Here is a 27709-nt window from a genome sequence, read left to right on the forward strand (position 1 = left end):
GCTGAAAACATTTTGTGTTGAATATTCTTCTTTGAACCCTCTAGAATTTATGTCCGTTTCTGCACCTGCTCTGCCCCCACAATGGGAGGGGACCTTTTTGGGCTGCACTAACAATCTGGCTCTATTTATGTTCAATTAGTAGAAGCCACCAGCAGGAGTTAAAGGGGCAGGAGCAGAGTGAAGTAAGATTATTCCTTCCCTATGGAAGAACAGGGGTCTGCAAACTATAGCCCAGATGCCCTATCTGATCTGCAGCCTACTTTTGTAAATTTAGTTTTATCGAAACACAGCCACACATATCCGTTTAAATATGGCCTATAGCTGCCTTTTACACTCCAGCCAGCAGAGCTGAGTAGTCATGACATGACAGAGATGGTATGATCTGTGAAGCCTAAAATATTTATTTTCTGGCCCTTTACAGAAAAAAAGTTTGTTGACCCCTGCCTTAGTAGGTTCCTCTTCAGGTAAGATAAATCTTTTTTTGTTTGTTTTTGAAATGGAGTCTCACTCTTGTCACCCAGGCTGGAGTGCAGTGGTGCAGTCTCAGCTCACTGCAACCTCCGCCTCCCAGGTTCAAGCGATTCTCCTGCCTCAGCCTCCCAAGTAGCTGGGATTACAGGCGCATGCCAATGCGCCTGGCTAGATGTTGTATTTTTAGTAGAGACAGGGTTTCACTATGTTGGCCAGGCTGTTCTCGAACTCCTGAACTCAGGTAATCTGCCCACCTTGGCCTCCCAAAGTGCTGGGATTACAGGCATGAGCCACTGTGCCCGGCAGGCAGGATTAATCTTTAGGCAGCTTTTTTCCTGCCAGAAACACTACTGTTGGTTGAATGACACTCCCTAAAGTTACAGCTACAGCTACCGTTACACTACAGATATAACTATTCCCGAGTTCTGGTAACTAGTTCTTTCCCTGGCCCTGTTTAGGCCTACGAGTGATTGTCAATGTTGCTAGCCCCAGGAACTACATGACACATATACTGCCACTTTCCTTTATCCCTGCACACACTCAGTCCTTTTGTGTCTCCTAATTTACCCAGTTGGATTGTGCCACCTATTTCCTGCTGAGACCCCGACTGACTTATTATATGCATAGCATCGTACTAGAAGCAATGAAAAAGAAAGAAAGAAAGAAAGAAAGAAAGAAAGAAAGAAAGAAAGAAAGAAAGAAAGAAAGAAAGAAAGAAAGAAAATAAAAGAAAAGAGGAAGTCCAGCACTTTGGGAGGCCGAGACGGGCGGATCACAAGGTTAGGAGATCCAGACCAGCCTGGCTAACACGGTGAAACCCCGTCTCTACCAAAAAAATACAAAAAACTAGCTGGGCGAGGTGGCGGGCGCCGGTAGTCCCAGCTACACAGGAGGCTGAGGCAGGAGAATGGCGTAAACCCGGGAGGCGGAACTTGCAGTGAGCTGAGATCCGGCCACTGCACTCCAGTCTGGGCGACAGAGTGAGACTCCGTCTCAAAAAAAAAAAAAAAAAAAAAAAGAGGAAGTCCATGTACATAATCTTATTTTGTGGTGGTGATGACAGGTGAGCTGAGCGATGTGGATAAGATAAGTACGAATAACTATGATAAAAGGAAGACTGTGATAAGTACGATAAGAGAGGCCAATACACAAGGGAGAATGGGAACAATCACATCTGGCTGAAATATTCAGGAAAGTTTTCATTATTTAAGTGGCATTGAGCTGAACCCCAAAGGGCTGGTTAGTTTTAGAAAGGTGCATATTTTTGTAAATTAGAATTACAGATAAAGGTATAACATGAGGTATTTGGAGGAAAATAAATAATGATTTCCAGTTTCTTTAGCAAGGCACTTGACAGAGCACTTTGGCCATTATCTCATTTTGTTCTCATGACTCCAGGAAGTAGTTGCTATTATTAACCCACTAACAGATAGTGGAGCACAGGTTTTTTTTTTTTTTTTTTTTTTTTTTTTTTTTTTTTTTTTAAATTGAGTAACTTGCCCATGATTTACAACTCGAAGGAGAAAAGTAACGATTCTTACATTCTTACCCACATGCTTAATCCTTAGGAAGATAGCAAGGCATACATTGTGTTTCAGTGGTGGTTTCAGGCTGGTTCTGCTGCAGAAATAAAGCTAAGGTCATTGATTTTGGCCACATCTGAAGCAACTAACATTATGCGAAGAACTTTGGGCTAATGCTCCACAAGTACTGGGTAGTCTCTGAGACTTTTTGCTTAGGCCAATGAGACAATTAGAGTTGTATGCTTAAAAAAATATGGACTATGTTGTATATAAAAAGGGGTTTGAAGTAGGGTGATAGTAGTGGGGTTTTTAAAGGACAGTGTCAACACCACGGGTAAGCCCAAGAGACCAGAGGAAGAACTGAAGTGACCGTGGCTTTTTAAGTCTGGACAGGTGGTGAGTAGGAATGCAGTGATATTAATAACAGAGCAGGTGAACACAAAAGAGAAGGCTTTATTTTATTTTATTTTATTTTATTTTATTTTTTGAGACACGGTCTTACTCTATCACCCAGACTAGAGTGCAGTGGCATGATCATGACTCACTGTAGCCGCAACATCCCCGGGTTCAAATGATCTTTCCACCTCAGCCTCCTGAGTAGTTGGGACCACAGGTATGTGCCATTACACCTGGCTTTTTAAAATTTTATTTATTTTTTATTATTTTTATTTTTAGTCGACACAGGTCTTGCTATGTTGCCAAGGTTAGTCTTAAACTCCTGGGCTCACTTGAGCCCAGGTCTCCAGCCTCAGTCTCCCAGAGTGCTGAGATTACAGGTGTGAACCACTACACAGCCTTTGGAAGACTTTCCAAGAATGATAAGGGATCGGATTTTGTAAATGTGAAGCTAAAGATACGAAGAAAATTCTAACTCTACTTACAGATAGAATTCTAATTTGGGTCTGGGCACAATGGCTAATACCTGTAATCCCAGTGCTTTGGGAGGACGAGGTAGGAGGATAGCTTGAGGCTAGGAGTTCCATACCAGTGGCCTGGTCAACACAGTGAGACCCCATCTCTACCATAAATGAATAAATAAATAATTTTATCTGCAATTCGAGATATGAGTGGAGTCTCAAGAATGTTCTGGCTATTGTTGACTTAAGAGTTCAGTAGCTAAATACATCTATGGCAGGTATAAGAAGAGTAAGTGCTGGAGAAAGTTGTAAAAACAGGAGGGAAGATTAACTTCTGACCATTGACTCCTTGGGGGAATCACAGCGGGGCTTCAGACGATTTTTCAGTTCCTAGTGCTGGGGATAGTGTCTGTGAAATACGTTTTCCTCCTCCCTCCAGGCCTCTTACGTAGTTAGGACCTTTCAAGAACACTGGACATTGCCATATGCACATGAACACACTCAGATTTAATTTCTCAGATTCTCTGCTTGCTGGCTTCTAAAACTGTTGTAAGAACTGTTATCTGGCTTCATATGCTTGTGACAAGGCGGTGAAATGCTTCGAAAAGTGCCTATAGCTAAACAAACGTGAGGTACCGGCACTCGCAACTTTTCCCCAGGAGATGTGCACCTATATTTAGCGCGTAATGCCCCGACTATTTTCGTTGTTTTCTGTCCCAGCCGGCCTTCTGCCACGGACAGTTACAAACCTGGTCGATAATTATCCTGGAAGAACTCGAAGTCCCAGCTGAGAACGCAGGTCGGAGATCAGAGAGGCAGAAGGACCTTGGGGAGGAGCAGGGGCCGGGCATGACGTAGCACCTGCCAGGCCGCCGATTGGTGGAGGAGAAGGTTGTTCCCGCAGGACGGCTGCTGATTGGCTACGGGAGGCAGAGGCGTGACGTCCTTAGAAGTTGAGCAAACACCTCCTACTTCCCGGGCTTCCATCCCAATTTCTGCTAGGAATTCGGAACCTCCCCTGCAGCGACTCAGAAGATCCGAGGCGGCGGGGGACAAGTCGGCGCCCCAGAGCGGACGAGGTGAGGAGAGGTCCCGGAGGAGAGCTGAGCAGACGGGCGGGTGGGCTTAGCCTATGAGATGCACTGGAGATCGCGGGCCAGACTCGGGCTGTCGCTGGGAGGGGCCCGGGAGCCTGGCCTTCGGGTCCCGGTGCGGCGAGGCGACCCGGGCCGGGCCGAGAGAAGGGAGAAGGCTGCGACCATTCGGGCCTCCCTGCGAGGAATGGAGGGAGAGTGCAAACGCAGAGCGTTTCACTGCGAGGAAGGGAGGGAGAGCGGTCAGTGCAGCTCCAGCATTTCTAAGTAGAAAGGCGAGAGATTGCAATTCGGATTTCTTTTCTTTCTTTTTTCGCGGATAGTGGTGGTGCTGTGGCTGGGGAATAAAGAACTGCTTAAGCTGTGGAAACAACGCCTTGTTACTTTTTGGACCGCGTGCTTAGAGGGGACTTCTGGCTGAGGGGCAGTGGATGGAAATTTCAGGGAGGTTCCTTTCCCCTTCCCTCCCCACGCCCGGCGTAGCCAAACTCTGATCACAAACTTCTCTCCTTGTCCATCTCGGGCTGCCCACTCTCCGAGACAGAGACCCATTCTCCAGCAAGGATCGGAGACGGGTGGAAGTGGGAGCCTTGCAAGTCTGGGTTTCCTGAACTCCTAAGCGCCTGCGGGGCTGTGCGGACCGTTGTGAGCGCTCGCGCGGGAGGGGGCGCGGGGAGAAGCAGTTTACCCACCCTCCTCCGTTGAGTGGGGCTGAATGTCTGTCTATCCTGACAGCTTCAGAAGAAGAAATGTGCTTTTCAGATACTGATTTCAGGGGAATGGGGGTGGGGGGAGCGGGAGAGAGAGAGAGAAAGAGCGCGCGCGCGAGAGGAAGAATGAGTTCAGTAACTTGAACAAGGATTAACATTTTTTGATGTTGTGGGTCATCAGTGGGGAAGGTGCAGCTGTGAGATGTAGTTATACACAGGACGAAAAGGTCCTTGACTGAAGGACTGCGGCTTTTCAATACTTTATTTTAAAAACCCCAAAACACTGATGGCACTTTGGTGTTTCTAGGTTTGTGTATTTTGTCCCTTGCACTCCCCTCTTCTTTTTTTCCCACGAAAATGAGTGAATCTAGGGCTACATGACTTGGCTGTGTAACCTGGTGGCCATTCTGCAAAGTGAGTTAGGTGGACAAAAATTGAAGCCAATTTACCAGAATCATTTTCCTACTCTCCAGATAATCATATTTGTTATCAGTCTCACTTGTTAATGACGATGGCGTGATCAGAACTTTGGTTTATTTGTCACTGAATTTTTTTCTCACTAGTCCTTTAACAGACCTTGGTTCAGAATTTTGGAAATGATCTTTGGTGTGTAAGAAACCACCATTTAACAAAATATTTTCACTATTTTCATTTATACTTTTATTAATGTTCTCATAGAAATAACATTACAAACAGTGGTAAATTTTTTAGGTAAGGCCACAAAAGATTCTATGCAATTCATGAAATGATGGAAACAAACATTTGGAATGGGAAATAACCCCCAAACATTATTACCACATTCACTTGATCTAAGGTGCCATTAATTGTAAGATGCATCCCTATATCATAGATGCTAAAGTGTATTAAAAAAATTGTCTTAAATTTGATGAAATACAACATTAAAATAGTAATTTATTTATCTTGAACATCCATGCCTAAAGTTTGAAGTTGAAGAGAGGGCTTATTGGGCTTTAATTATTTTTTTTTCCAAAATAATGTAAGGGTGGGGGATTAATATGGACCCATCGTGAAGGCCTTACTATGGTGTGACAGAGGAAAGAAATGTTAGCGGCGGTTGTGCTTGCTTTTGAGGAGTAGGCAAGACTGGAGGCTTTTTCTTTTCTTAAAATTTATTGTTTATGACACACAGCAATGCTCAGCACTTTATGCATACTAGCTCAATTAAACGTCACAAGAGCCCTAAGAGGTAGAGGTTCAGATGACTCTCATTTTGCACTTGATGCACAGACAGGTTAAGTTGCCAGTCAAGGTCACAGAGTAAGTTTGGCCGCCAAAGAACCCAGGAGAGAAACCAGTATTCCTTTGAGGTATCCATCTTCTGTTGCAGGCTCTTGGCTCCTGTTCCATGCTATTAATGCAGGTAGCGCAAGTGAATGTCCACTCTTTCTTGATTGTGTTTTTGGTATTTTGTTTCCCTGTTTGGTGTACTTTAGCTGGAAATTAATAAGTCAGAGTGCCTATTTATGTTCTACATTTCTAATGTTTTTGTCATTCACAGTGTCCAGTCACTACTATGCTTAATAGAATCAGAATATCGGAGCCCGAAAGGGACTTTAGTATTATATTTTAGTCTGGGCAAGGAAACTGAAGTTGAGAGGAGGAACCCTACATCTAGTTATGTGTCCCAGCTCCCATGTCTAAGTTTTCCCGCTACACTGTACTATATTTCATAACATTCGCTGATCTATGAGATCTTGGAAGAGAATAGAGAATTTTTTTTTAATTTTTTTTTTTTTTTTTTAGAGGGTTGGGGGATGTGAGTCTCTTCTTATTCATGTGTCTATTTTGTTTGTTTGTTTTCTTGCTGCATAGGTCTTTATAATGTTTATTGAATTTGCTCATTCATTTATTCATTCTTTCTTAAAACACTTGCTGTTTTCCCATGTGCCTGTCATTGGGAATACAGAGATGAGTAAAACACAATTCATACACATTTACAGTTTAGCAAAGAGACAGACAAGTAAGCAGACAAGCATTTTGGACTAGACTACAATTTAGAACTAACTTTGTATTCCATTTCAGTGAAGCTAAAATTATGAGCTACAGACCAGGAGAAATATGTGTCATGCTTATGGATAACTTTGAGTAGGTGATGGGCTGGGGAAAATATGAAAATTCTCAAACCACATTAATTAACACTAATAGACCTCCTCCCCCGAAGTCTACTATTTTCTTCTTAATCCGGTAAAGTATTTTATAAAAGGTTTAACATGGAAGCATTAAAAGAATGTACCCACGCACAGGAAGTGAAAGTATAGAGAGCAGTGTTAATGCAAGCCCAAGCTTAGTTCTAGCAAGCCTTGAAATGGAGAGGGATTTGGATTCCTTCTAGGCCATCAGCCGGTGCTCTGTTAATTCTGGAACTCTTTTTAACCTTTCCAAAATATATTATGGTTTTGATACCTAGTGTGGACCAAGACTCATAGCCATAGAGCTGCCACACTTATTTACAGACACCAAGGCTTCTTGAGAAACCATGGGTTTTAATATATACTTGTTTTTTTTTTTTTTAAGTTACTTGGAAGGGTGAATATAAATAATTAGTGCTGTTGATCCATGAACTTATTTTCTTCATCTAAAGACTACATTACTCCATTCTTAGTCTCAATATTTAATCACAATGTATTCCTGATTATTGCAAATAATTTGTCATTGAGAAATCCCCCGTGTGATTTGATAGTTTTGGTTTGAGTCACTGAATTATGCCGTAGTGAAGTTATTTTAAAGATCTAAAATAGATGGACAAAGAGCACGTTCCTAACTGTGGTGATTGAAGTTGGAACATTTGGCCTTAATTTCTTCAGAAATGAATGTGTGATCCTTGATACATATACCAATAGAAGTGACAGGAATTAAGAGGAGCAATGAATGCTTAGTTCATTCTTTTTTTTTTTTTTTTGAAACTGAGTCTCGCTCTGTCGCCCAGGCTGGAGTGCAGTTGTGCAATCTCACTGCAAGCTATGCCTTCCGGTTCACGCCATTCTCCTGCCTCAGCCTTCTGAGTAGCTGGGACTACAGGCGCCCGCCACCGCACCCAGCTAATTTTTTTTATTTTTAATAGAGACGGCGTTTCACCGTGGTCTCGATCTCTGACCTCGTGGTCCGTCCCCCTCGGCCCCCCAAAGTGTGGGAATTACAGGCATGAGCCACCGCGCCCGGCCGCTTAGTTCATTCTTAAGTTCTTGTAATGCTTGTGCATTGTTTTGCTTAGGTAGGTGAACCGTAAGCTTAAAAAGTATTCTGAGTGGGTTGGTGCTATGGGAAGGATTGAAGAGACTTAAAGAATTTTTGCTATTTGATGGAAGACTGAAAAGCTCTATGAGAATCTCAGCTCTCTTCATCTACCCACTTCTCTTATAAAAACTGCAAAAAATAAATACATCATTTGGTTTTTTCTTTGTTTGTTTGTTTGTTTTTGAGAAAGTCTCACTTTGTTTTCCAGGCTAGAGTGTAGTGGCATGATCTTCACTTACTGCAAACTTCGCCTTCAGGATTCAAGTGATTTTCATGCTTCAGCCTCCCGAGTAGCTGGGACTGCCAGCATGTGCCACCACGCCCAGCTAATTTTTGTATTTTTAGTAGAGATGGGGTTTTGCATATTGCCCACGCTGGTCTCGAACTCCTGAGGTGATCTGCCCACCCTGGCCTCCCAAAGTGCTGGCTTTGTAGGCATAAGCCACTGTGCCTGGCCAAATACATCATTTTAAAGCATAAATACTGCCTGAAAAGTAGCAGAGAGAAAAATCTTGATTGAGTTACATTTAAAGAGTTACACCAATGAGAACAACAGAGTGTCTTATTGTGACATCAATTATGATAAGTCATTATAAAAATACATAATAGAGGCTTGGAAAATGCTTTCTATAAAACAGGAAAAAAATCCCCTATTTCTATGGGCCTCACTAATCTTATTTGTTTTTTTTGGGTTTTTTTTGTTTTGTTTTGTTTTGTTTTTTGTTGAGATGGAGTCTCGCTCTGTCGCCCGGGCTGGAGTGCAGTGGCCGGATCTCAGCTCATTGCAAGCTCCTCCTCCCGGGTTTACGCCATTCTCCGGCCTCAGCCTCCCAAGTAGCTGGGACTACCGGCGCCCGCCACCTCGCCCGGCTAGTTTTTTGTATTTTTTTTAGTAGAGACGGGGTTTCACTGTGTTCGCCAGGATGGTCTCGATCTCCTGACCTCGTGATCCGCCCCTCTCGGCCTCCCAAAGTGCTGGGATTACAGGCTTGAGCCACTGCGCCCAGCCCACTATTCTTGTTTGTAATACAAGATTTTAGATTACATTCTATCAGGCCCACTTTGACTCTAATATTTGGATAAAATCAATAATTAATAATTCACCATCAGATATTGACCAGTACCATTTAATTAGATAAAACTAATCCTGATCATGGGCAGGGACTGGATTACTGCTTCTTTATATCTTTACCAAGTGCATCATGCTGTGCATATCGTAGGTAGGCCCCAGATATTTTTTGAATTAAAGAGAATCAAAAGCATTTGTCCCATATTCCATGTACAATTTTGATAACTCTATCAAGAAACTTTCTGGATTTCATTATAATTTAAATATTAGAAAATATTCATGCTATAAGCAAATGAGTAGCTGTTTTTATATTAATATATGTAATTGTACAAAAGACAAGTCTGCTCACACTCTGAAAGGACCTTTCTAACCACACATGAGATTCTCTGTCCTGAGAGTGGCTTTTCTTAAATATAATCTTTTATAAATAGATTTTATAGAATCTGCTTTGCTTTGGTTACTCCATGTGATTTAGAATGATGGTGTACTCAGTGACCATAGCACAGCTCATGGTCATTTACAGAAAATGGTGGGATAAGTATGGAGTGCTGAGCTCTGTCTTTGTGTCCCTCTCTCTCTCTCTCTCTCTCTCTGTCTCTCTCTCTCTCTCTCTTTTTCCTTTCCCTTCTCTGGAAAATAATAAAAAATACAAAGAACATTCAAGCATGATCTTTCCTCTGATTCTCATGTTTTTGTTGCAAAGTTGGTAATTAGTAAATTAAAAGATTAAGTCTTGCTCCCTTGAGAGATGGAAAGGTAAGACAGTATCATAGAGTATGTTCTCCTATTGCTACTGGGCAACTTTCACAATTATCTTCCTGTCTCAGTACATAGAAGTTCCTTCTTATCCAAGTTTTCACTTTCCATGGTTTCAGTTACCCACTGTCAATCTGGTCTGAAAATAGGTGTATAAAGTACACTAAGATATTCTGAGAGAGAAAAGAGAGAGAGAGAGAGAGATACCACATTTACATAACTTTTATTACAATATATTGTCATAATTATTCCGTTTATTAGTTATTGTTGCTAATCTCTTTCAGTGCCTAATTTATAAATTAAACTATATCATAGGTATGTATGTATAGGAAAACACATAGTATATATAGGGTTTGGTACTATCAGAGAATTCAAGCATCCACTGGGGGTCTTGGAATGTATTACCACAGATAAGCAGGGGCTACTGTATCTGGCTGCAATTCACTATAATACTCCCATGACTTTTAGAGACATTTCAAATTCCTGATCAGTTTTAGGTAAGTAAATAAAAGTGTATACCTTAGTGGTGTTCTGTTTTACAAAAACAGAGAAGAAATCTTTTGAGTTTCATTTTTATATTTGAATTGTTAACCTCATGTAACAAAGGGAAGACTGTTACAATTTGTCAGAGGAAAGGTCTTGTACCCTACCCTTGACTGTGTGACACTTCTCTTTCTCTATTTTCCTCCTCTTTGTTCTTTCTAACTCTTTCTTTCCCCTCTCTGCCTCCTGCTTTTCTACATCCTCCTTGCTTGTGTTACAAGCTGTTATCAGCAACCAACACTATCGGGTAACCTCACTAGAGCTGGTGGTGAGTAAACCCCGATCTTCCCTCCTTCCTTCATTGAAGGCATTCCAGAAATATACATTGAATTTACTTCCTGTATTCTTTAAAAATACCACAAAATCCAGGACAGAAAAAGCTAAAGCAGCCCCCGTTGGCATTGCCATGAAATACTAGACAGCTGCAGTGCAATTCAGAAATTCTCACTGTTTCCTGTTTCTTGAAGACCTCAGAAGCAAATGAAGTGTAAATCTTGAAAGTTCTATTCTGAGCCAAGTTTTAAGGTTCAGGCAGTAATTAGCAGTTATACTAGAACCAAACTTTTTTTTCTAAGCACCCAGAAATCTAGAATTTGTCTTGGCAGGTACTCAGGAATGATTTTCAGTATAAAGCAGGAAAAGCAGTCAAGAGAGGCACCGCATGCTGTGGGAAGAACGCTAATTCACTGTAACTGTTGAAGGCAAAGCCATATATACGGATCTGATTTCTTTCTGAAACAAGAGTTGGCTGGAGTTAACAGCATGTGTTGGATCTATATGGTGTGAATCTGTAGCCTTTGGGAAAGAAGAGAAAATTCCAGGTGTTAAACATTAAACTAGGAATCCTGCTTCTGCTTAAAAGCAACAGATCCTATATGACTCCAGTTCAGTTTCTTCATCTACAAAATGGGGATATGCATCTACTTAATAAGATTTTTGCAAGGAGGAAATAAGATGATGTCCATAAAGTGCTCAGCATACAGCTTGGCATGTAAGGCTTAATCAATGGTAACTACTGTTACATTTATTGAAATTATGAAAGTTACAGAAATTATGATTTAAGCCTTCCATGCAAAAAGTGAAAGTGAAAGTAGCATCCCAAATAAACTGAAGCTCAGTCCCAGGCACTTCTGTCTTTTTCCCTAGTCTTCCAAGGTAGTTGGCCTTTGCAAGTATATATGTGTATGTTACTTGTCTGTCTGTGTTTGTGTCTGTGTCTGTATCTGTGTCTGGGTCTCCTGCTTTCCTGCCCTATCCCAGACAAAGGAGGTGGTGGGAGAAGGAGCAGGGATTGTTACTGAGTGATGGATGAGTGAGGTTAAAATTCAAGCTTGGGCTAGAGGGGAGGGATTAAATTATCTGCACATGTTCCTCCTGTTGGAGTCAAGAATTTCGATTCATAATAAAAGTTACAGGGTTATGTAGTCATCTGTGAATTCATGAAACACAGCCCCTGCTGGGAAGATGGGACCATTTCTGGACAGATGTGTGTGTTCAAAGGAATCACTATCTTTGGAATTGGTCTTGTTAGGAACTAAGGGATTCAGGTTCTACGGGACATTGCAGTTTTTCTTTTGGCTGCAAGAAGACTGAATGTTATGGGTTTGGGATTGAGTTTAATGCAGTCTATTTTAAAAACAAAAGCACATGAATAAACAAAAAATTAGATGCAGTATATAACAATGGTTTACTGAAATGCTGATAATCTATTTTGCATGCATATTTTGCCCGGAGTAAATGCCTGAATTCCTAATCATCAGCAGTTTCTCTTGCTATGTGCAGCTTGCTTTCTTCTTGGCCATCTTCCTAAAGCCTTCTTAGCCGGACTCTTCGCTGTTTGGTCTGTTCTCTGATTCTGTTGTAAAGTGTCCTATAAATTTACTGTCTAGGTAGCAAGTAGTTGTTTGCCCCCAGGAAATGTACTTGTGTGCTTAATTGTTTGGTCAAGTCTTCCCCATCCATCAGGTTGGTGCTCTTCCAAGATTGCAGTCTGATGTAAAAGAAATATGTTTCACGCAGACTTTTCTATATATGTTAGCAGTGATGGGTAGGAAATTCTAGAAGGTATAAAAATCATTCAATCCTTATATTTTGCTGCCAACTTTACATGGAAAACTAAGTTTTAGCATTCAAATGATCCAGCAAATCATCATCTGAAATGACATTTGGCTACAAAATGTAGGTAACTATTTGAAGATGGATAGAATACTGTTAAACCTGGATATTTATGCTTTAAATATTTATATAAGATTTATTCTGCATAGGAATAAATGAACCTGCAAAGAAAAATTAAGGAGCATCTGGGTGAAAATAAAATGTTTGCTAGTGTCACTTTAATTTCTTTAATTTGGTTGAAAGTATTGTTTCCAATGTATTCTATGCTTTCTCCAGCTGAGGGATAAAAGAATTGCTTTTAGTAGATTATATTTTTCAATCATTCTCTCCTTCATGTGCAGTCCTGGTTCTGAGACTAGGGGGACAAGACACTTTTTGTACCCAGAGAATGCTGCTTTGAGTAGAGTTTATTCATGAGAATGCACCTTGCCTGCCACTTTGAGAGAAGCCCATTACATTCATCATAGTAAGCCTTTTGTAACTATTTCTTGATGAATTACACAATCTTCTCACTTGAATAGCAGTCGGAAAACTGGTTGAGGCAGGTCGGGGTTTAATACAACAGTAGGAGGCCATGGTATGGAGAGGAAACTCAGGAAGAGGAACTGGCATGTTTAGAGCAACAAAAGGAAACAGAGAAGGTGAGGCTGGACTCTGTGGTGGAAGCAGAGTGATATAACACTGCTTCTTAAGCTTCTAACACCTATGGTGAAAGAATAGGTTTGTTTGGTTGATTGGTTTTCTTAAATTTTGAATCTGTTGAGGACCAATACTTTTGTAAAATTCAGTAACAATAAATTACTGGAAAAAATCATCTTGTGGCCTGACATGGTGGATTACCCCTGTAATCCCAGTAATTTGTCATAAAATTTAAAAAGAAATTAGCCAGGTGGGTGATGTGCACCTGTAGTCCTAGCTACTCAGGAGGCCGAGGCTGGAGGATCACTTGGGCCCAGGCTGCAGTGAGCAATTATCTCACCACTGCATTTTTAGCATTGACAGAGTGAGGCTTCATCTCTAAAAATAAATAAGTAAATAAATAAAAATGATCATGTGGTATTAAGGCTTCTAAATGCTTTCTATTTATGTACACATCTCTCTGTGAACCAGTTTAAAAAAAAAAAAAACAGTTCACTGACACTGGGCTGCGGGGCACACTGAGAAACACTTGTTTTGAGAATGGTCAGAGCTGAACTGGAAAGAGATTGGCACTAAATTGTGAAGAGCCTTGTATACCATTATAAGGATTTCAAACTTTATGCCATCAAAATTTGGACCAACCTGAAAGTTTTGCTCTTTATTATCTTCCTGGATTTGCACTGTAAATTAATTTATCTAAAACTTTTGTGTGAATAGATGTTTGCTTAAATGTGTATTTAAAAAGCTATTTTAGCTTAGCAGTTAGTGTCACATATGTTGCTCTATACTTTTTAAAATTTTGTAGTTAAATAATCTTGCTTTTGAAAACTCAGCTTTATTTGGGTAAAGGAACACTTGACATCCCAGTTTTCCCTTCCTCCTTCTCTACCTTGTGTCTGTTTTCAAAAGAGCGGGTTGTATTTTACTGCAGATTTCTCAGGAGACCAGAACTGATCTGCCAGCCCTGCTGCCTTTTGTTGCTCTGCTCTTTACATTGCCTTTACAGTCACCAGGTGTCAAGATGCTGCGAGTCCATAGGACTGGACTGGGCAGGCTGGAGGTCAGCCTCTCCAAGGGTCTTCACCACAAAGCTGTGTTGGCCGTCCGGAGGGAGGATGTGAATGCCTGGGAGAGAAGGGCCCCCCTAGCTCCCAAGCACATCAAAGGCATCACCAATCTGGGATACAAGGTCTTGATACAGCCTTCGAATCGACGGGCCATTCATGATAAGGTAAGCATTTCCAATGTTTAAAATATGTGAGAATAAAGTGAACCTGCATATGACAATTAAGGAGCATCTGAGTGAAAATAAAATGTTTGCTAGTGTCATTTTGATTTCTTTACTTTGGTTAAAAGTATTATTTTCACCCTATTCTATGCTTACTCCAGCTGAGGAATAAAAGAACTTACTTTTAGGAGATGATATTTTTCAATCATTCTCTCCTTCATGTACAGCCCTAGTTCTGGGACTAGGGGGACAAGATTCCATTCTTGCACCTAGAGAATGCTGCTTTGAGAATGCACCTTGCCTGCCACTCTGAGGGAGGCCCATCATGTTCATCATTCCACTTGCTCTTCAAAATAATGTTATGGTATAAGTTTGACTCTCATTCCCATTTTAGCAATATACATATATACATATACTTTTCCTTTCCTGAACCATTTTAAAGTAAATCACAGACATCGTAACTCATGACTACTAAATACTTCAATATGCATCTCCTCAGAATAAACCGTTTTTTCTACATAACTACAATATTATTTTCATACCTAAGAAATTAATAATTCATAATATCATCTTATATAGTTCAAATGTTCGGATAGTTCAAATAGGTCTATGTTCAAATTCCCCATTGGCTCAAATGCCTTTTATTTTAATTGAGGCTTAATGAAGCTTTATTGCATTTTATCGTTGTGTGTCTTTAGTTCTTTCAATCTAGAACAATACATCCCTTTCTGATTTTGTTTCAATGATATTGATATTGACATGGACTCTTTTTAAAAGAGCCCAAGACTTACAGAGTGTCCTCTACTGGGCACGAATCATCTGGTTGTTTTCTCGTGATTAGATTATATTCTAGTTATATTCTATATATTGAACATAAGTGATATATGTTCTTCCCATGGCATCACATCAAAGGCACAAAACATCAGGTCGTCCCATGGTTAGCAACGTGTGGTCACTTGGTTGAGGTAGTTACAGTGAGAGCTCTTCATTGTTAAAGTCTGTTTCATCCTTTGTAATTACTGAGTCATCTGTGGTATGGTATTTTAAGTTCTGTGATGTTCCTATTCCTCAATAACTTTACAACTAATTATGTTAGCCTCCATTGATAATCTTTGCCTGAATCAGTTTTTACATGGAGACTTGTGAAGTGATGCTTTCTAATTTTTTATCACTCCCCTAAGTTTGTTTGCTGACATTCTTCTTTAGAAAAGAGGTTTTCTTTTCTTTCTCTTCCACTTCTCCATTTTTTGAGTTGTGAACTGTTTTATTACAGTGCATTGAACTGTTTACCAAACTGAATTCTGTAATTCAGTGTTTAAACATACTTCTTTAAAAAAAACTTTCTTACCATTGCATTTAAAGCCTTGTTGTGAGGAGTTTATATATACATCTTCATGTTGACAAGATGAATCTTAGGATGTTGCTTAAAAGATGAGTTGTGTACTGTTTTATTAAAGTGAACTGAATTGTTTATCAAAGTGTGAACTCTAATTTACTGTTGCATTATGCTTCTTTAATTTTTGCTTTTTTGAGTATATTTTGGAAGCATGGATCTTTTTCATTCAATCCATTTACCATTATTCTTTTTAATATCTGAATTATCCCAAAATTGGTTAGTGTGAGTCCTTCCAAGGGGGATTCTCTGTCCTTTGGACATGAATCCATTTATCTTTGAGCTTTCTTGTTTCTTAGAATAACAAATTGTCCTAGTCTCACTTTGTACCTTTCCTGCCCCACATCAGGAAATTAATAATTTCACCAAGAAGACTAAATTTCTTTTAGTATATAGAAACCGAGATCTGGTATCTGGTGTTAAGCATGTTTATTGTTACTGAGATACTGCTGCTCTTAGGCTTTATTTGTGTACAGAGTTTAGAAATAAACACAAACAGATGCCCACACACACACACATATATATATATTATTTAATCATTAGTTAATACTGATACTAAAAGACTTCCAGAGGAAAAATTAATGTCCAGGAAAATTAAAATTTAACATTGCACAACTTTTTACCTTTAAAATTTTATATTTGCATTTGTTTTCTCCAACAGTAAAAATCTTAATTCTTTAACATTAATGCATATTGTTTGCTTTATCCTATAATATGTATTAAATAGTGTCAGAATCACAATACTATTATTACAACTAACAGTAAGCCCACTAAATGAAGTTTACCATTTCTTTGATTTTTTTTTTTTGCCTTTAGAATATATTTGACAATGAATATTCAGAGTGTTGTATTAAAAAACTTATTTGAATTATTTTTTCGGTGTGCTTTCATCATCAATCTAATATCCATCTAGATTTATATATTATTGCTTCTATTCAGTTTTAATGTTTGCTTTCCCTTTTTTATTTAATTTTGTTTTTCAAAGTAGAACATTTACAAATTCCAGAAATGAAGTCATATTTTCATTTTGCTCCCATACATCCAATTCTCACCCACCCCAAAGGTTACTTTTGTTTCTGATCTATCATTCTTTTTTCTTTTTTTGCAAAAATGAACACCTGTGTGTGTATTTATTTCCCTTTTGTTCTTATACAGAAGGCTGTCTACTATATTAACTCTTTTTACCTTGCTTTCTTTCTTTAGTAACAACGTATCTTGAACATTGCTCTATGTAAGTTCTTAGAGATATTTCATTTCGTTTCATTTCATTTCATGGCTGTGTGAAAAGTACTCCATTGTACAGATTTACTATGGTTTATTTACCAATCTACTACAAATGAGAAAATGGACTGTTTTTGAAGAAACTAGGGAGAAATTGCATGTTCATTCTTTAACTATCACTGTTATTCATCTCTACTTTCCTTCGAAGTAGATTCCTAACTAAACTTATCTTTTGTTCAACTGCTATCATAGATGCTCTTTTAATTCTGCTTGGGTAATATCTCTTTATTTAAAAATCAGATATGTCTGTCTGTTGCTTCCGTGTACTAGCTATGTAATCTCAATTAAGTTTGTAAGTCTCAGGTTTCCCATTGATTGAATGAGGATTATAATTGTACTTACCTCATGAGAGTTCTATGAAATTTAAATGAGATAATTCATGCAAAGAGCTTAGCAAAGTACATAGTAATTTATTAATACATACCAATTATTGTTGCTTATTACCCAATAAAGCTCATATTAGCCATAATGACATTCAACCTGCATTTCCAAATTGATTTACTTGTATGCTGTAAATGTCTCTTTACTTCTCTCCCTTTGTATTTTTATACATTCCTTCAGTGCCTCTTACTGACATCACCATCTGGTGTTTCCATTTTCATTTCTCTAAATTTCAGGTAACCTTTCAGATTAATTTAAATTTTCATATTTCTTTAGTATCCTACCTTTCAGATTAATTTTCATATTTTTTGATCATCCTACCTAGGAATTATCTCAATATCAGTTAAAGTAGCATATCACTTAGGTGCTGCTGATCATAATATTTTGAATTTTTCATTTACTCTAATCCAGGGTACCTTTTACTATATTTTGTGAGCTCCTTTATAGAACAAATTTTGACAATCTTTCCTTGTATCTTAGCATCTCATCTCTAGCACAGACTAATGTACAGTAAGGACAGTAATAAATACTAACTGAGCCAACACTGAAAAATAAATGTTATAATTATGTCTTATCTTTTAAAAATACAACTAATAAATCACAATTTGGCATTTAATATTTCAGTGTACTGTTGGTACAAAATATACATTTCACAAATATGCTTAAGTCACATGTGCTAGTGGGATATGACCAAATTATAAACTCTTCTTAAACATATGTGTATATATATATATATATATATATATGCTGAGTTTTCTAATTGTTTAATGCTCTAAGAGTTGACCATGATAGATTTATCTTTAGCCAATAAGTACAAACATTACAAGTAGTTGTTCTATTATTTGTTCTAATTCAAACAGATTTTATTCCTTCAAAAGATTTGTTGTGCCTTTGTTTGCTACACATTTTATTCAAGAAAACATGGATATTACAAATCAGGATAATAACCTTTAATCATAATTACAATTTCAGGACTATGTCAAAGCTGGTGGCATTCTTCAGGAGGATATTTCCGAAGCTTGTCTAATTTTGGGAGTTAAAAGACCTCCAGAGGAAAAATTAATGTCCAGGAAGACTTACGCATTTTTCTCCCACACAATAAAAGCTCAGGAGGCCAATATGGGCTTGTTGGATGAGATTCTAAAACAGGTAATTAGTGATTAATATTCTTGAATATACTGCCAAGAAGTATGGCATATAAGTTAGTTTTCCTTTCTTCTTTAGTTTAAGAGGAACATTGCATTCCTTTTATATTCTGAAATGGAAAGAATGTTAAAAGCTTTTTCCCTAAACAATTTAGCAGTTTATAAGGTCAATTGGCCAGATACTACCAAATAGAATTTTAGAGCTGAAAATAACCTCAGGGATCATATAATCTACTACCTTATTTTTCAGATGGGACCCAGAGAGGTAAAGTGACTTGACTGGATTGCACACTATGTATTATGCTGGAACTGAACTAGAGGCAATTTTTTTTTTTTTTTGAGATGGAGTCTTGCTCTGTCATCCAGGCTAGAGTGCAGTGGTGTGATCTCGGCTCACTGCAACCTCCGTCTCCCAGGTTCAGGCGATTCTCCTGCCTCAGTTTCCTGAGGAGCTGGGACTACAGGTGCCAGCCCACATGCCCAGCTAATTTTTTGTATTTTTAGGAGAGATCGGGTTTCACCGTGTTAGCCAGGATGGTCTCAATCTCCTGACCTCGTGATCCGCCCACCTCAGCCTCCCAAAGTGCTGGGATTACAGGTGTGAGCCACCGTGCCTGGCTGAGACAATTTTTACATTTATTCATATTCATAAGGGAAAATGTATTTTGAGATATAAATACTATGATAAAAACTAGCAGCTGTTTAAAACACAGGATATTCATTTAACAAATATTTACTCAGTGCTGATGCTATGTCTGACACTGTTCCAATGCAAGAGCAAAAGAGTAAAGTATCTTTATCTTCACAGAACTTACATTCTAGTGGGAGGAGACAGATAATCAATGACTAAGACATCTAATATGCCACTTGGGAATATGTGTGATGAAGATAAATATAATATTGAAGGAGAAAAGGAGTCCTGGGCACTGGGAGGTGATGATGCTATTTTAAGTAGGATCGTCAGGGAGGATCCCACTGTGAAAGTGGCATTGAGCAACAATCTGAAGGAGGTGAAGGACCAAGCCATGTACATCTGAGATGAGTCTTTTAAGCAGACAGAATAGTAATGCAAAGGCCCGAAGGTCTGTTTGAATGTGGGGTTAGAGTAGACCATGTTCAAAAATGCTTATTCTGTCTCTTGTGTCAATAATGGTTGGAGGTGGGAGGAGGAGAGCAACATTACTAAGAAGGCTGCTAATCTAGGCTGGTCTAGACTGCAAGTCACAAGTGATGGTGGCCTGCACCTGGAAGAAATGGTGGAAGTGGAAGTTGTGAAATGTGGACAAATCTTGGATGTGTTTTACAGGTGGACCCTACAGGATTCACTGATGACATAAAGGTAGAATATGGAAAAGAGAGGAGTCAGGAACGACTCCAGGTTTTGGTCTGAGCTACTCGAAGCAATTGCCATGGAATGACGTGATGTTACTACAAGAGAAAAAGCCTTGGGTGGGCAAATCAAGAGTTGAGTTTAGGGTCTGCTGAGTTTAATATTCTATTAGACATTTAAAGGGATAATCTAAGAGGGCTGTTGGATATGAGTCTGAAGTTCAGGACGGCATCTTCTTCTGACATACATTTTGTAGTTGTCAGAGACTAGGTGGTGTCTAGAGTCACGAGACTGGATGAGCCTAGGAAGGGAGTATAGAAAAAGAAGTCTAAGGTTCACATCTTCAAGATGTTACAGCTAGAATCTGAGATTAGGGCAGATGATTGGAGAGTTCATAAACAGTAAAAGCAATGGAAAATACCTATTACATAGAAGTATAAAATACTTTCCAATTAACTCCAAATACAGTAGACCAGGGTGACAGTTAATTTGTAGTGTTTCTAAAGAATACGTTCAAAAGTAATTAATGGAAATAATACTATAGGAAGAATGTTCCACTTTAAGCAAATAAAGTCTTTATAAAGTACTTTAGGAACTTTTTTTGTTATTTTAACTTTTGTTCATTATAAGAAAATTAACAAAAACTGACCTAACAGGACTGCTTTTGGGCAGCATTTTGTAACCAATTACTTGGAGTTGGAAGAATGATAAACATTCTTAAATTCACGAACATGATAAAAATTATATGATCTTTGAGGAAATAAAATTACTGTTTAAAATAGTGTATAATTACAATAAACTAATATATTTTAAGCATGAATTACTAATACTTTCCTGAGAGAGGAAAGGTTTTCAAGGAAAGAGGAAGAATATGTTTTTAGTGAAGGCAAGGAAGAGAAATGGCATAAAGGTGAACTATGAGAAAAGGAGAGGACTCAGGAATGACTCCAGGTTTTGGCCTGAGTTACTCAGAGGAATCACGTACTACTTTTAAGAGGAAGGTCACCTGTAAAAGGAAGGAGAGGGAAAAAGAAAAAAAGAGGAGAAGGAGGAGGAGGAGGAGGAGAGAGAAAAATATCTGTGCTTGGACTTGAGAGAGAGTATTATTATTTTCCAGGTAGAAGAGACCTAAGTGTACTTAGAATGGTTGAGGAACAATGTAAAGAGGGATGATGCAAGAAAGAGGTAATAGTTCAAGAAGAGTGGTCCTGGAGGACATGAGAGAAGCTGGGATCTAGGTTACAGAGATTTGTCTCAAAAGGGATCTGTTTTCTTCGACCAGAAGGAAGGATGTAAGGATGAGTGGGGCTATAGATATGTTTGTAGATGGTGCTGGGTGGGTGGGGCCAAAATGGTAAAGGAAATTCTACCTTTATTATTTCATTGCCTACCATCAAGGGGGGTATAGCACCTGCTACGAACATTTTTTTCATTTCTAATTACAAGCCTACCATTGGTTTGCTACCTGGCATTTTCTAAATATTTCACGGTATACTTGATGGTAACTTCTGTTAGCAAGGTAAGATGTATTTCAGAGGAAAAAATGTGAAATATTTACTTGCTCATATATGTCTTTACTTGTTAAAATTAAGCCTAATGGGTCCAGTTGAAAAATTTTTAATCCCCCTTTCAGGAAATTCGCCTTATTGATTATGAGAAAATGGTGGATCATAGAGGAGTACGGGTAGTGGCATTTGGACAGTGGGCCGGTGTGGCAGGTAAGTATGCCAGGGCTTACATCACCCAGTTTCTAAATTGGCTTGGGGAATAACTGTGAGTTTTTTCTGTGGCAAAGGGATAGGGGTGTTTATTTCCATGGAAAAAATTAAAATGAAGGTATGCTGAAGGATGATGAATACAAGTGGAATAAAGTATAAAGATACATGGTTAAAAATATTTTACTGCAAAAATTCAAAAGAAAAAGAAGGGAGAAGGATAACAACTACAAATAGGCTCTGGTTTTTAGGCAGTTCCTTTCAAAATGCTAGAAGGAGATATCAGTTTGGTAATGAGACATAGGGAAGGAGAAGATAGGGAAAAACAGAAAGGGAAAAGAGGTCCAGGGACAGGAATTTTGTCAAGTTAATTCTTTGAACTTTGTTTGGTTAAGAAACACCACAATATGTTATAGCTCTGTTTCAGATCAGACTTCTTGCAGGTCTAATAAGGAAGATCATGACTTTGGCATTATTTGTTTGACCTTGTTATATAAAAGTAGAAGATTCCTTATTATGGCTTATGTCATTCTGCTTATTATTAATATTATACTCAAATCCACCTGCTTCTTAAATAATAAAGAAATCTAAGCCAAAATTTGAAATTCAAAAATTTTTTTCACTTAAACCCATTCAGGCAGGGGACAGTAGCTCATGCCTGTAATCCCAGCACTTTGGGAGGATGAGGCGGGCGGATCATTTGAGGTCAGGAGTTTGAGACCAGCCTGTCCAACATGGTGAAACCCTGTCTCTACTAAAAATATGAAAATTAGCCGTTGGTGGTGCATGTCTATAATCTCAGCTACTCGGGAGGTTGAGGCAAGAGAATTGCTTGAATCCAGGAGGCAGAGTTTGCAGTGAGCCAAGATCACGCCACTGCACTCCAGTTTGGATGACAGAGCAAAACTCTGTCTTTAAAAACAAACAAACAACAACAACAACAACAACAAACAATTCATTGCTTTGTTCTCTCACCTCATACCTTTCCTCACCCAACACACAAATCAACTCTATTAAACTAAAAGAAAATTAAATTTCTTAGTATAAAAGCAGTAGTAGAGAGACCTCTGATGACTATGATTCCTAGGGCCTTTCAGGACTCATCCAGGTGAGGGTTTTATTTACCTAGACAGAATTAATACATCAGAATTAGGTGATTTATTTAGAAGTCACCATATTCAGAAGTAGGACCACATCCGTGAACAGGATGTAGTTCATGTTCTTAAAGAAGCATTCAGGCTAGTAAACACGAATACAATGCTAGTGTTAATTGCTATAAGAAAGATATTTGAGGCTGGATGCGGTGATTCACACCTGTAATCCCAGCACTTCAGAGGCCGAGGAGGGTGGATCACCTGAGGTCCAGAGTTCAAGACCAGCCTGGCCAACAAGGTGAAACCCCGTCTCTACCAAAAATACAAAAATTAGGCAGGTGTGGTGGTGGGTGCCTGTAATCCCAGCTACTCAGGAGGCTGAGGCAGGAGAATCGCTTGAACCTGGAAGGCTGAGGTTGCAGTAAGCTGAGATCACACCATTGTACTCCAGCCTGGGAGACAGAGTAAGACTCCATCTCAAAAAAAAAGAAAAAGAAAAAGAAAAGAAAGGTATTTGAACTTGGCTGTTGCAAAAACATTCTTTTAAAAAGTGCCTTTGAAGATGAGATCTGAAGAATGATTAAAAACTATTCAAGGAAGTAAGGGAGGACAGTACAAGTGTGCAAAGCTTAAAGTGAAGAGGGGAAAATATTAGTTTTGAGGAATAGAAATAAGTTCAGTATAATTAGAGTGCATATGCAGAGAACTATATGTGGTTCTTATAAGTATTTAGAAGGTGGAATTCACAGGATGTGGTGACTGATTGGATGTAGGTGTGAGGGCAGTGAGGGAGACACTTTAATGATGACATACAGGTCACCAACTTGGACAGTGATTCAGTTCTTTCAGTACCCACAGGAATGGAGGAAGAATTTGGGGGAAGACAGTAAATGAGTTCTGTATAGGACAATATATTAGTAGATTACAAACTAAATTGCTATAAAGGAGACTCCACAAAACAGAGCTTACATAAGCTGGAAGTCCAGGAGTGAGAAATCAAGGGATGGTGGAATGAGAAGAAAGCGTTGCTATTGTCAACACTTGACTTTCATTTCTAAGGTGACCCTTCAGGTTGCTATTTTCCATTCAGTAGAAAGGGGAGAAAGGAAGTAGAGGCAATTAGCTTCCTTTCTAAGGATGCGACCCAGAATCTGAACATATTATTTCTGCTTATACCCATTGGTCAAAATTGACTGAGAAATGTAATCTATAGCTGGGCAACTATGTCTGCTGTGAAAATCATGTGCTCTCCATCCATGAAGGATTAACTGAGTTCAGACTTACTATCCTGTCACTAACCAACTAGAAAAATTGGATGAGATATAGAAAACAATGTTATTAGACATTGGACAACAGGCAGTACAGACTTGTGATCCTTGATAGATGGAAAATAGATGAGGTGAGTTCTGTGTTTACCCTGGCTTTCTGTCTGGAGAAATTTTCAGATCGTATGAATATAAAAAAGTGACACAAAGCCTGGTGAACTCACTGAACTGAGGAGATAGGAGTTGTAGAGCCTGAGTTGGCTGGAATTGACAACACATGGTACCAAAGAGTAGGGAGAAATAGGGAATGCAGAAATAGTATTCCAGAAATATGCTTAGGGGTCTTGCTGAGTGGAGGATGAAAATTCGTGAGACTAGCTTAGGAACAATTTGTGGAAAAGAACAATTGCCAGGGAACTGTATGGAAAACTGTTCTCAGAGTTTGTCCCATCAGCCAGAGTGGAGAGACTTCACTGAATATATATGGCTTTCAGGGAAGCCCTGAAGTGTGTAGCTAAACCAGCTCTTAATAAAGCCTACTCTAAATTCATTCCTATAAAAGCTTAAAAATGAGACTAATGTCTATTTTGAGAGAGATGCAATTAGCAGACAAGTAGATTAAAACAGCTATAATAAATATTCAGTATATTCACATTTTAAATGAAAACATAAACAAAATGAGGAGAGAAATAGAGGAAATCAGTCCACCTATCTATCAATCAATAGTCACCACAAAGGAAAATCTATACATAAGCAGAGGATTCAAGAGCATATATAGATTTTCTTCTGTAGTGTCTATTGATTGATAGATACATGGTAGATAGATTGATTTCCTCTACTCCTCATTTTGTTTGTGTGTTCATTTAATCCTTGAGCACATTGACCAGCATCTCTGTCATTTCTTGTTTCTGAGTTTGTTTCTATTGTTGGTTATCTCCAGGTTAATGTTCCATTGCAAAATTCATAATTTTTTACTGAATGCCAGACATTGTTCATTTTACATTGTTGATTGTCAGATTTTGTTGTTTTCCTTTCAGGGGCATTGGGCTTTGTTCTAATAGGCAAATGTTTGTGGATTACATTGATTCTCTTAAGGCTTGTTTTCCTTTCACCTTCCTCTCTTCCTTCTGGGACTCCAAATACACACATATTAGACCATTTGATCACCACCTGTCACTTAAATTCTGCTTTTTCCCTCAGTCTTTTTCTCTTTTTATGCTTCATTTTATTTAATTTCTACTGCAATGAGGAAGGAAGAAAGGAAATAATGACTAGAACATTCCCATATCTTGATAAAAATTATAAATACACAGATAAGTGAAGTTCAATAAACCCCAAGTCAAAAACAGAAATAAAAAATTACAAAGAAAATGACAGTAGAACCATCATAATTGTCTTGCTAAAAAACAATGATAAAAACATTAAAAATAATGGGAAAAAGGAACCATATACATAGAAAAACTAAGATAAACATCAAACTTCTAATCAGTAACAGTTTAAGCTAGCAGAAAATGGAGCAACATCTTTAAAGTGCTAAAAGAAAAGAAACCAAATTATAATCTTATGCATAGTACAATATCTTTCCAAAGACAAGATCTTTTCAATATCTTTCTGGACATCTTTCTAGAAAATGAAGATTAAACACAGATTTTCTGATCAAATGAAAGCTGATAAAATTCACTGGCATAGAAGTATTTAAAAAATTTCTCAAGCAGAAGGAAAATGAAGTCAGTTGAAAACATGGATTGAATTAAAGGAATAAAGAACGCTACAAATGATAGAATATAAACAAACATAAAAAACATCATATCTTATTTAAAAACTTTTCTTTAGGTATGGACACAGTTGCTCATGCCTGTAATCTCAGCACTTTGGGAGTCCAGGGCAGGCTGATTGCTTGAACTCAGGAGTTTGAGACCAGCCTGGGCAACATGGTGAAGTCCCATCTCTACAAAAAAATGCAAGAGTAGCTGGGCTTGGTGGTGCGTGCCTGTCGTCCCAGCTGCTTGGAGGCTGAGGTGGGAGGATTGCTTAAGTCTGGGAGGTTGAGGCTGCAGTGAACTGTGTTCATGCTATTTAGGTCAATAAATAGATGATGGGAGCCTTAGGGTTAACGGTGACTGTTTTTGTTTGTTCATTTGCTTTTGGTATGGGAGGCATAGATGCATACCTAGAAAAATCACTAAAAATAAAACAAGGCTCTAAAGCTAATAAGCCAATAATGGAAGTAAAATTTCATACTCAGAAATCACAGTTCAAGCAAAAATACAAGAAAAATGGCATTAAAAAAAGGACAAATGAAACAAGAACACAAACAGCAACGTGGTAGCTTTAAATTTAGCTATATCAATAGTTACATTAATGACCTAAAAACTCCTAGATAGCCTATACAATGAGTCACAAAATAATTTTTGATACATTTAAAAGTTTGAAATCATACAGTATATATTCTGACTGTAATAGAATTGACCTAGAAGTTTTTATAGAAAGATATTTGGAAATTTTCCAAATATTTGGGAGATATTCAATGTAATTTTGAATACCTGATTGATTAAGAAGAAATCACAGGAAAATTAGAAGACATTTTTAATAGAATAAAAATTTAAAGTATAGCTTATCAAAATGTGTGGGGTATAAAGTAGTAATTAGAAAGAAATTTACAGCATTTAATTCTTTTATTACAGAAGACAGTTTTTAAATTAATAATTTGTGCTTCCACTCTAAGAAGCTAGAAAATCAGAGAAATTAAATCAAAAGCAAGTAGAAAAAAAATAATAAACATACAGGGAAAATAAATGAAACTAAAATAGGAAAAGAATAGAGAAAATCAATGAAACCAAAACCTTGTTCTCTGAAAAATATCAATAAAATTGATTAACATTTAGGTAGACTGATAGGAAAACAGAGAAGACTATTTACTAAGAAGGAATACAAGGGGGTCATCACTATATCTTACAAATATTAAAATGATAAAGGAATATTATGAATAGGTCAATGAATTTGGCAACCCTGATGAACTAGATAAATTTTCAAAAAGTACAAATTACCAAAATCAGCTCAAGAAGAAATTGAAAACTTAAATATCAAGGTACAAAATAAATTCCACTAATAGGCATTTATTAAAAGAAATATAATATTTTATACAAAGAATTTTTTTATAGCAACTCCATTTATAATAGCCTGGAAACAACCCAAATGATGAGCAGAGAAATCAGCTGAAATGGAAATGGGCAATTCTTCAGCAATAAAAAACTATACTGATACACACAAAATATGTATGAATCTCAAAAACATGGTGCTGAGTGAAAGCCGACACATTGTAAAAGAGTACAATTGACCCTTGAACAACATGAGTTTGAACTTCATGAGTCCGCTTATATTTACTGGATGCAAAATCCACCTTTACGGGGGGCCACCTTTTCATACAGGCAGATGTCACAAGACTGACTGTGGGACTTGATTATGCCCAGATTTTGACATGTACAGGGATCTTAGAACCAACCGCCTGCGTACACTGAGAGGCTACTGCTTAAAATTTCATTTATATGTAAGTTTAGAAGTACCTAATCTATACAGAGAGAAAGATCAGTAGTTGTGGAGACCAGGAGTTGGTGAAATACTCAGTATCTTGATCATGGTGGTAATAACACGGATGTGTATATTTGTTAATAGTTACCAAACTATACATTTTAAATGGGTGCATTATGTTGTATATAAACTATTTCTTTATATGTTGACTTTTGAAAAATGATAAAAGAAAATTTGGTAGGGATGTGTGTCCGGGGTGAGGATGGGGAATGGAGGAGCATGGAAAGTTCTTTCCTAAAAAGAATAAGGAAAGAATC

At 38.2% G+C, this 27709-nt stretch overlaps 1 protein-coding gene across 4 annotated transcripts in view; it reads left to right on the plus strand.

Moving 5' to 3' along the window:
• The first annotated feature begins 3815 nt into the window (after positions 1-3815).
• AASS (aminoadipate-semialdehyde synthase) overlaps positions 3816-27709 on the plus strand; it is a 68858-nt gene continuing 44964 nt past the window's right edge. For 2 of the 4 annotated variants that reach the window (XM_050785067.1, XM_050785071.1), the window contains exons 1-4: positions 3816-3930; positions 14039-14263; positions 18288-18464; positions 21424-21508. In XM_050785067.1, coding sequence (XP_050641024.1) covers positions 14054-14263; positions 18288-18464; positions 21424-21508 — 472 coding nt within the window. In that variant the 5' untranslated portion in view covers positions 3816-3930; positions 14039-14053. Of the gene's footprint in view, positions 3931-14038; positions 14264-18287; positions 18465-19766; positions 19910-21423; positions 21509-25770; positions 25883-27709 lie in introns of those variants that run through there. The other 2 variants (XM_050785069.1, XM_050785070.1) reach the window with 2 other exon arrangements.

Source organism: Macaca thibetana, chromosome 3, assembly GCF_024542745.1.
Source record: "Macaca thibetana thibetana isolate TM-01 chromosome 3, ASM2454274v1, whole genome shotgun sequence".
Taxonomy (NCBI): Eukaryota; Metazoa; Chordata; class Mammalia; order Primates; family Cercopithecidae; genus Macaca; species Macaca thibetana.